This window comes from Oratosquilla oratoria, chromosome 4 (assembly GCF_046742065.1).
Source record: "Oratosquilla oratoria isolate Oo_2021 chromosome 4, ASM4674206v1, whole genome shotgun sequence".
Lineage (NCBI taxonomy): Eukaryota > Metazoa > Arthropoda > Malacostraca > Stomatopoda > Squillidae > Oratosquilla > Oratosquilla oratoria.
In genome coordinates this window covers 12,604,019-12,614,018 of record NC_134780.1, presented here as the reverse complement: position 1 = coordinate 12,614,018, position 10,000 = coordinate 12,604,019, and the positions used below count along the sequence as shown (strand labels likewise).

At 41.1% G+C, this 10,000-nt stretch overlaps 1 protein-coding gene across 3 annotated transcripts in view; it reads left to right on the top strand.

Moving 5' to 3' along the window:
* LOC143024617 (uncharacterized) overlaps positions 1-10,000 on the top strand; it is a 135,630-nt gene that overhangs the window by 76,448 nt on the left and 49,182 nt on the right. For all 3 annotated transcript variants that reach the window (XM_076183486.1, XM_076183484.1, XM_076183485.1), the window contains exon 4: positions 8,928-9,138. In XM_076183486.1, coding sequence (XP_076039601.1) covers positions 8,928-9,138 — 211 coding nt within the window. The remainder of the gene's footprint in view (positions 1-8,927; positions 9,139-10,000) is intronic.

Genomic DNA, 10,000 nt, shown 5'->3' with positions numbered 1-10,000 from the left:
CGACAACAAATTTAGTTGACGTTACACCTGTGCTTCTGAATATAATATCTACGAATATTATCTGGGTGGTCTTACCATAAGAACATACTCTTTTTATTGGTGTTACTTGGAGTAACTTGGTGTTACCTTGGTATTACTGTGAATTCCAACTGAAATTCCGTAGCCAAATCAGAAATTACATTTTCAAAACAGGGGTTGCGGCAAATAATCTTCTGTAGATCTATGGAATGTATGAAAAACATATTTATCAGTTATATAAAGCCAATCCTTGAAAACATTCCTCCCCATTCGGAATACTGGCTATATCACAGACTAAAAACGTCTTGAATCAATGTAATGAAGATAGACCCAGAAAATTAATGGATTTGAGCATCAGAAATATTCAGAGGCTACAAAATCTAACTAGTATTCTGTTAAGAGTAGATTGTGTACAACAGACCTCATTCAGTACTACAAAATCTTTCACAGCCTGTCGTGTTTTGATCGATTTCTTTAACTTGTCACTGTACTAGTACCAGAGGCCATGTATGTAAAACATATATCGCACAAACTCAGACAGATCTCTGCAAAATATTTTTTCTTACCGTGCAGCTCGACTGTGGAATACGCTTCTAGCCAATACAATTGAAACACCTAGTCTGGTTATATTCAAGAAAAATCTGAATGACTCATTAGGCAATGTACTATTCATATATAACGATTGAAGACCACCCATGGTTTCATGTCTCTATTATCTACAATCATGAAAGAGACATGCTTACTTATACCACATTTAGAAAGATAAATATTCCTGTTCATCTACTCGATGGGACACTAACCAACCATTCCTTTCATCTATTACATTTAGTTATAGCATCTGATTGGAGTACCATGTAATCACTGGGCCATTCTTCTGCATACTAGGTTGTCCAGTCACAGGTGCTGGGGCCCTACCAGGTAAGAATACCAGGTAAGAATACCGACTGTCGACGTGGCTTTAGAGTTAGATGTAATCAAAGTCACCTTACGTCCCAGTTTCTCTAAAGAAATCTCATGTTTCTCTACACTAGTTGCTTAACCAAATAAGCAGTAGATAAAGTTTTACAAGATTATATCTCATCGAGCTTCTTAAATGATTCAAGAACCAATCGTATTAAGACAACCGTTCCTACATTTCTAAATAAATCCGACGAAAACTTTCGCTTGTCCAATCTCTCATTAACAAGAGGTAAAAACAGAAACACGTAAACAAACAATAGAACATCCTTTGGCATGTAGAACGAGATATTTTGTGTCTTCTGTGTGGTGGTTGCATCTATGGAAGTTTGATTCTGTTGGCAAGCCTATTTTATGTTGATACTGCTGTAATGTTAGATGATGTCTTTAAAGCAACCGTGGCATTGGGGTTCTTACTTTTCTTGACAAATATTTTCTGTGGGGCTGATGTTTAGGTGTTGTTCATGGATATAGAGATTGGTGTTCTGTCTTGCAAAACTTGTTTAGTGATGTGAGTATGAATTTGTTTTGTGTGGACGCATTGTGATACTGGCAGTAGGTTGTTGTGCATATTTGAGACGTAAACTACTGTTTTCTGTATTCAGTTAGTGATTATGTGATACAATGGGATGGGTGAGTGGTATTTAGGTTTCTAGCTGAGAGCTGTGTACCTATAATTTTGATGTGATATTTCATGGGAAGGATGTTAATTTCTGTGTGCAGGTGTCAAATTGGTGTATCATTTGTTAAGTATTTACGTTTGTTTTGATGATTGTTGGAAAGCACACTGTGGAAGCGCATGTAAGGCTAGTTCATATCTATTATTTGAAAACAATACTTAAGGTTTCTGTCTGTTGTTCGAAGCTCGTGCTTGCGATGAATTTTAGTAAGTATATTTTCTTGTTGATTTTCAATCAGATCTTTGAAATACGGTTTGATGACCATGTAAGTATCAAATGTGAGGCCTAAAATCTTAGTGTTCTAGTGAAATTGAATGGCCTAACCCTTTAATTAAAAAAAATTGGCCATTCAATTTCACTAGTTGTCTGGAGTAAGTCATATTACTGATGATTTCTGGGGTGAGGCTTCCATTATGTTGTTTCCGAAATAATACTATTTTTTGTCTAGGAGGTTTCGGTGTCCTTTCTAAGCTTCTATTTTGTAATTTCTTTGCTGGGTTATTGTCATCAGGTCGTCTACGTGATTACAATGGTGTCAAATACTGGATCATGGGATGGGAGATCACTTGTGGAGATGTTGGATAGTACAGTTGAGAATATATCTCCCCTGCAGGCTCCATTGTATAGTCCTTTTTCCCCCAGATATTTGGCTATCTTGGGTTACTTTGCATTACCTCACTACTAAGTTGGTTGACCACTTCTACTCATTGTTATGCAGATCCTGGGGACTTTGTCAAATACCTTGTTTGTTTCAATAGCTATCATAACTTTTTTTTTTTTCTTTTTTTTTTCTTTTTTTACGGGGCGTCCTTTCACCACTAATGGGAGATGTTTGTGAACAGAGTGATGGTGAAATGCTCTTCTTTGAATCCATGCTGGTTAGAAGAAGTGGGCAATTTTGTAGTGATTCTTCTGTTATCAATCTTTCCATTGGCTTAGATATGGTGGATTGTTGTGAAATAAATATGTATGGGGCAGGATCATAAAGTTTATTTGGTTTTTGATATAGATATTTTGTCATCTCTTTTTTCAGATAGCTGGGATTCTATTGTTACTAGGTATACTTGAATAAATCAATTAATGTTTTTATAGGTTTTAGGCCAAGGTGTTTTAGAAGGATATTCGAGATTTTGTCTGGGTCTTCAGCATGGGAGCATCTAAATTTCTTTATTGCCCCTTCCACGTCTTTGTGGGTGACGGGAAGGATGGCATTTGTGTTTGGTTTTTATTTTCCGTATTTCTATATCCATTTCCCCGCAATTTTTCTGGAACCGTGGTTATGAAGCTTGTTTTGGAGAAGTGATTAGTGGCCAAAATTACATTCGAATGTGTACTTCTTGATTTCTATTTCGGCACAACATCGTACGTATACACATAACGAATATTCATGGACAAAAAAATAGACAAAACAAGGTAAGAAAGGCAGACACAAGAATGCAACCACAAAGCAAACATCACAAACAAAAGCAAAGCAGACATAAGCACTTCCTCAAAGAACATACTGCACATCAATATCCTATATCTCCCTTCCAGTTTTCAACTGGAGACTCATCACTCCACCATATAATCCTGTAGGTACGCTGGAGGTCGCCTGTTCTGTGGTAGTGTGGGTGCCAATGCAGAACTGCGCTATTGCGATGTCCGCATGAATGCTGGCCCTTCCGCTTGTTGAATCGCAGGGGCTACGGTTGGTGAGGCAGAAGGAGTGTGCTGTCCCGAGGTCGGGCTGTGTGTTGACTCTTGTGCTTGCCACAACGTCCGGCAGCTTTCATCTTTAGTAACGGGTGCCAAGGTTCTGATATATAAACAGACGGGTACTCATAGTCAACGGTGAGACAAAATTAGCGTGATTGTGGACGCGAAGCCACATAATCGATACTTAATCAGGTCAACTAACCTTGAGGAATTGGCGGTTCCTGCAATGTATTCAAAAGATAACTAATGCCAAAACACCCCGTACCATATTCATCTGCTTGTTATTAGCCTGAACAGAACACGGACAAATCAGTGGCGACTAGGCCTGGAATAGCTTCAAGTGCACAGGGCGCGCCAGACTACATCCTGCCAATCTTTGAAGATCGTAGTGAGAAAAGCAATGAAACTTTGATAACCACATCTGTACAGCTACCCCCAGGGACGAGCAACGTCACCCCTATCAATGGACCATGTTTGCAATGTGTTGTTTGAATGACATGGATGTGTTACGCCAAGAATCTTGGGTGTATGCGTGTGTGGTTTGAGAGTATTGTTGATAAAGAGGCATGGTATGCATTTGCGTTCCGCTGTCTAAATGGTGAGAAATGTGGCTGTAGATTTGGTTGGGGCTATTTTGGGTAAATTTGTAGCAAACCAGGTGTTGAGCGTGTCGAGGTATGATTGTAGTATTTCTGCAGCTTTGTCTGTGCTACGGTGTATGTAATTGTTATGTCTCTTAGTAAGAAGAGGTTTGTATCTTTGAGGTGTCAGATGTGGGTATATAGTGCATGTTTAGACTAAAGAAAGTAGGGGATAGAATTGAGCCCTGTGATAATCCGTTATTAAAGTTTTTGGTGTTTGGTAATTGTCCATTATATGACTCAGGAATTTCTACCTGCCAGACAATTGGCCAGCCATCTTTTGGTGTTATTGTGCATATTTGTGCTATATATATTTTTTGTGTGTGGAAATGTGACGGGGGATGACATGGAAAGCGTTACTAATGTCTAGTGTTATTAGAAGTGTTCTGTGTGGGGGCCTATCTGAACTGATGCCATCAAAAACTTTTTTGTGTGAGGTTTATCAGAAGGGTGTTTGTGGGGTGTAGTGGTTTAAAACCGTATTGTGATTCAGCAATGGGGTATGTAGTGTGACGAGATGTAGTATGAAGCATTCTATGAATTTTGAGGGGTGCAGAGAAGTGTGATTGGGCGGTGTGATGCTGGAACTGTTGAGTCTTTGTTTGGATTGAGGATGGTGATGATTTTCCCATGCTTCCAGATGCCGGGTATAGTGTTGTGTGAATAGCTGTAGTTTGTAATGCTGGTGCATGCTTGTATACCATGTGGTCTAATGTGTTTTAGGTGGATGTTACTTATGTTGTCAGGGCTATAGGCAGATGATGCTTCAGGTTATGGATTTTATGCCTCGTCTGGTTGTCTATGAAGGGTGTGTAATATGAGTCTGCGTGGAAGTCTTTCTTACGTCGAATGGTGCGTCGGTCGTTAGGGTGAGGGGTGAGATGGCTTGTCTGTGCAAAAATACTTATGAATGTGTTTGTGTATTGTCTGAGTGTAAATTGACTCTTGTTGTAGTTATTGCTGTGTGAGAGCGTGTTGTATTACTGTTTGATAGTGTAATATTGTTGAGTGTTTTGTACATTTTTCTGGTGTTTGTTTCTTGATTGTGTTGACAAATGTTTGTCTTTTTTCATGTATTTTGTAGTTGATCTCAGTGTTTAATGTTTGTATTTGGTTTGCTATGTTCTGAGGGATAGGTGTGGAGGTGTTATGACTGTGTCCCGTTGTCTGATGAGGCCTTGGATTTCTGGTGTGAAGTTTGGGTTTGTGTGACTTTCTGTTGCCTCTGGGGATGTATTTCTTATCTGTGTTTTGTATGATGGTACTGAAGGTATGCACAACAGCGTCTATGTCTATAAAAGCTTCCTAGTTAGCACTCTTGTAATTGGTGTATACTTGTCTGTGGACAACTGGGATACATCGTGTTCGGTGGTGATGATGATTGGAAGATGGTGGGATCCGAGGGCTCCGACCATTTTTCATGAAATTGTTGGGGTTAGACAGGGGGAACAGAAGGTGATGTCAGGAGAGGATAGCTGCAGTGAGTCAAATTGTGTTTGCAGATTAAACCCTCTGTCCGTGTCGGGGTTGTTGACATACCAGGCCGACAACTTTGTGTTGAAGTTACCATATAGGATAAGGTTGGAGATAGGGTCAAATTGGTTAAGAATTAGGCCTAAAGTTGTTTGGAGCTGTAGTGGATGATTGGGAGGGATGTACACGTTAACTATTGTAATTGTAGGTTTATTACCTGTTCGGATTTGGATTGACTGGGCTTCAGTAGTGTTGTCTGTAGTGGTGAGGAGGGTTTTGGTGATGGCACTTGTGTCGACGAAACAGATGGATTGGTGGATCAAGGTGATAGTCCACCGCCATTGCCATCGGTCCGGTCTTTTCTGATGGTAGTGAAAGTATGAAATGCGGGTGTTTTGGGGCGTCGTATTTTTGTTTCTTGTATAATGGCAATGTGTATATTGTGTTGTTTAAGGAAATGTTCGAATTCATGTTTTTTATGCACCAGTGTTATGTTATAAAATGTTGATGCTGTGTGTTCTGTGCATGTTGTAGGTTGCTGTACAGGGTTGGGGTACTAGTGGGAAAGGATTAGGATTAGGTTCAGAAGGAGGAAGAGGAATGGTTGGGGAGGAGGGCTAGGGGAAAGGGGATGTCAAGGGTAGGGATGTGGGCAAGGATGCAGGCTGGGGGTAGGATGGTGGGAGTGAAGTTATGGGTGGGCAAACAGAACAGGTACAGGTGTTTGTGTATTGTTTTATGTCAGTAAGTGTTATGCAAGTGAAGTGGACCCAGTTTTTCCATGAGTTGCACTAAACTGGGCCCTTTGTATTTCGGTTCAAGGTGATGGGTTTGGAATATGTTGGTCATGTTTATTTTGTAGTGGGCCCAGTGGATTGCTCTATATATTTCCGGCTAATAGTAGGCGAAGAGGGATGATCACCGGATAATCACCCCTCATTGCAGAAAAAATGTGAAGGTGTAATGTTTTAAAAATGGTTGTGGTACTCACCCAGGTAACCAAAGCTGGTCCTAGGGATCGGTGCCACCTGCGTAAGAGCCGGTGGCAGGGGTGTGCTGTGGCTGTTTGACCCCCAACTCTTGGGGTTTGGGGGTCGTCTCACGACGCAGACGCTACAACACCAGGGTTGGTATTGAGGGGCAAATGTGATTAGACTCGCTTGCAGCAGATTGCTTGGAATCTCATCTGTATCAGGGGGTTTGTTCTTTCTTATACTTTCAATTATGAAGACCACCTCAGTGATATCAGGTTTGCTGTCTAGGTTGAAAGGCACCATGTCTCTGGAAGATGTGATAGCGTCTGAAGACACGTGACAGCCCTCAGTCGTGTAGATTTCACGATAACGCTCTACTCACCTTCTAAGATTTTCTGGCTTGTCGTCAATGATTGCTCCGTCTTTCTTCCTGAGTACACCACATGCTAGGGCTGAGTTTCCTGTGGCATTTTTGTTGGCTGCAAACATCATTTGACATTTCCGGAGTCCCTAACTCTTTCAAAGTGTGAGTGTACAAACTCCAAATATCCCTGAGGATATTTCCTAACAGCAGCTTGAGACCCTACCCTAGCAGCGTGATAGTTATTTCTAGTGTTGGCCTGAGAAAACTAATGCCACCCTCCTTTCTTCTAGCACTGGTTGAAGTATATGCAGAGTATCTGTGTCAGTAAGGATCTTGTCTCCACCTTTGCCCAAAATTTGAAGAGAAGTGTCATATATAGTGCACTTGAGAGTTTCAGTGTCTATTTCGGCATTGTCTTTGATAGCCATCAAGAATTCTTCGAGTTTCTGGCAGTATCCATGTCTTTATTCTGGCAGTAGAGATCTGTTGACGAATTTTCTTGGATTTCTTGATATGGCGATAGTAACGTTTTGGTTGGAGAAGTACTGAGGACACGACCAGACTATGGTCAGTGTTACAGTCTACACTGTGGTAGGTGTTTAAGACTCCCCTACTGCACTTCTTAACAACGCTAAAATAAAGTTGGTGTCATGACTCAGACCTAGGATGACACCATGACATCTTTCTGTGTATTTTACTTGGAAAGATGGTATTGGGCATAAATTCCTACTACAGCAGAATTTCAATAATTTCTAGTATTTTCATTCATTCGTCCAACACCCAACTTTCAAAATATAGTCAGGCCAGGTGTGATGATCAACACCAACTTTGGCATTCATGTCACCAAGGAGCACAATTCGCTCCAAGTCAGTTGATAATCTTAGTCTCCTCCAGCTGATTATAGAAAGAATCCTTCTCATTAGGCTCTGCAGCTAGAGTTGGTGCATAAGCAGAAATGACTTTAGGAGTGAGATTCTATTAGAGACTAAAAAGGGTGTCCGAAGACTGTTAGTATGATTATTTAGGACAACAAAATAAGTGTTATTTAATCATGGCTCATCAGTAGCCTTCCTAACCAGAGTAAAATGTAAGTACTTCTTTGATAGTTCCAGCACCTACAAATCTCGATTCTAGAAGGACAACAATATAAATCTTTTATTGGAAGAACTCACTATCGAGGACAGCTGTCTGTCTTATTAACATTGGTGTTCTCAGGGAATAAATCTTGATCAAATAGTATTCCAGTCATCACTGTATGAACATTTCATGTGCTTGGGAAGGTCAATCGGATCACCTCATCCGATAGTCTAGTCCGCGAACTGGGTACTTTACTGGTCAGGGGCTGCCTGACTTAGGCGAGCGGTAGCTTCTATGGGGCTAAAAAAACCCTCCCTCTCTGGAATGAACTCCCTGGTGCCAAATTGGTTTCACCAAGACTCAGACATATAACCCATAACTGTCTCATTCCGGGCATTGTTTCCTACATGAGTTGTAGTCGCAGATTACCTCTGCGAGAAAGAGTTCATATTTCGGTAAGCCAGTAATGCAGATTCATCCGCCAGGACAAATCGAAGCCACACTGGGTGGTCCTAGCACTTATTAGAGGCTTCTTTCGTCCGGATCTTTATTGTCAGACGAAAGATTTACTCGTAGTCGGTACGTCTGGAAGAAAATCTAGATCCAATGAATACGAAAAATACTAGCAGTGCCGTGTGCAATTGCATTAATGGTAAGGGAAACGGAAAACAAGATGGCGGAATGGAATAAAAAGAAAGAATAAATATAATTAGTTAATCTCATCCAGAACATTACAGTAAATATTTCTATGGTAACTGTGGACTAATTATCTGCTTTCATGAATTGATGGCCGGGATGAATTACCAGACCTGAGTATTTTTGCTCATTGAAGCAACCAAACCTACTGATGATCCTCTTGAATAATTGTACATCGCATAATTATTAGATTCTGATGCCAAGCATCAAAGCATATGTGAAATGGCGTCATAACCAGTTCTGCCCAGTGTAAATATGCCTCTCACTGGGTCTCGAATGATAATTCTTTTGTCGTCCTTTTTGGCCTTTTGGTTCACGGAACAACTGACGTTTCCTCTTTTTCCATCCCCAGGTCTCATGGATCAGGGAGTCTGATTTACACATCCTGACGGTGGCCCAATACACTTATACAGCAGATCAGCGCTTCGAGTGCGTCCACCGCCACCTCACGAACGAGTGGATCCTCAAGGTCAAGTACACACAACCCCGGGACACAGATCGCTATGAGTGTCAGGTCAACACCAAACCAACCATTGGTTTCATGGTCAACTTACACGTCATAGGTGAGTCATTGGATTGTTCACAATATATTTCACACGACCGATGAATCATTGGAACCTTGGCACACAGAAATTTATTGTACTGAGAATTGAGGAACAAAACCCAGCGAATTTTTTATTATGTTAAGTTACATTATACCTTGGCTATAAATCGAATTTGAAATTACGTAACGTAAGTTGCTCTTCAATTGGTGACGAGTAAACAAAACATGGTTTCAAACGAATGTTTTATTTCAATATGATCATGTATTTTATAGACCTTGTTCTTCAATATAGGCAAGTCTCCTTTGAGATACCACTCTACCTCCTACTTCTGGCTAACAAATTTCGCCAGGAAGTCCTCGTCCTCAATTGTACAAGGTGCAGCCTTCTCGTCAAGGTCGCGCTTCGTGGCGACACTGGCTTCCTTGGCCCTCACTGTCACCTCTACGTCTATCGCCGGCATCTGACGGCTCCTCTCTTGCCATTCTGTATTCGAGTCACGTATAACTCCCAACCTCACTCGTCCGTCGACAAACGTGATTTCTCCGAGCTGTGTAATTGCATCCATTCCCAGCACCACTTCAATTCCCTCTATGACCTTTCTGATAACAAGCACTCTTAGTTGTATTGGAATGCCCTCCACCCTTATTTAAATTTCCTGATCGTTCTCGCACTTTGTCTCCCTACCATCAACCGTCATCAGGGTCATATTTCCATGTCTGAATCCTTTAACCAAGTCGGCCGTTACAATTGTGATTGAACAGCCGGAATCTACTAGGGCTCTCACATATCTTCCTCTCGTCTAAACATCTACGATCGGCATAAAGTTGGGGAGCCCCTTTACATTGATTGGGTGGTAGCTCGTGCAGCAGCCACCCCTTGT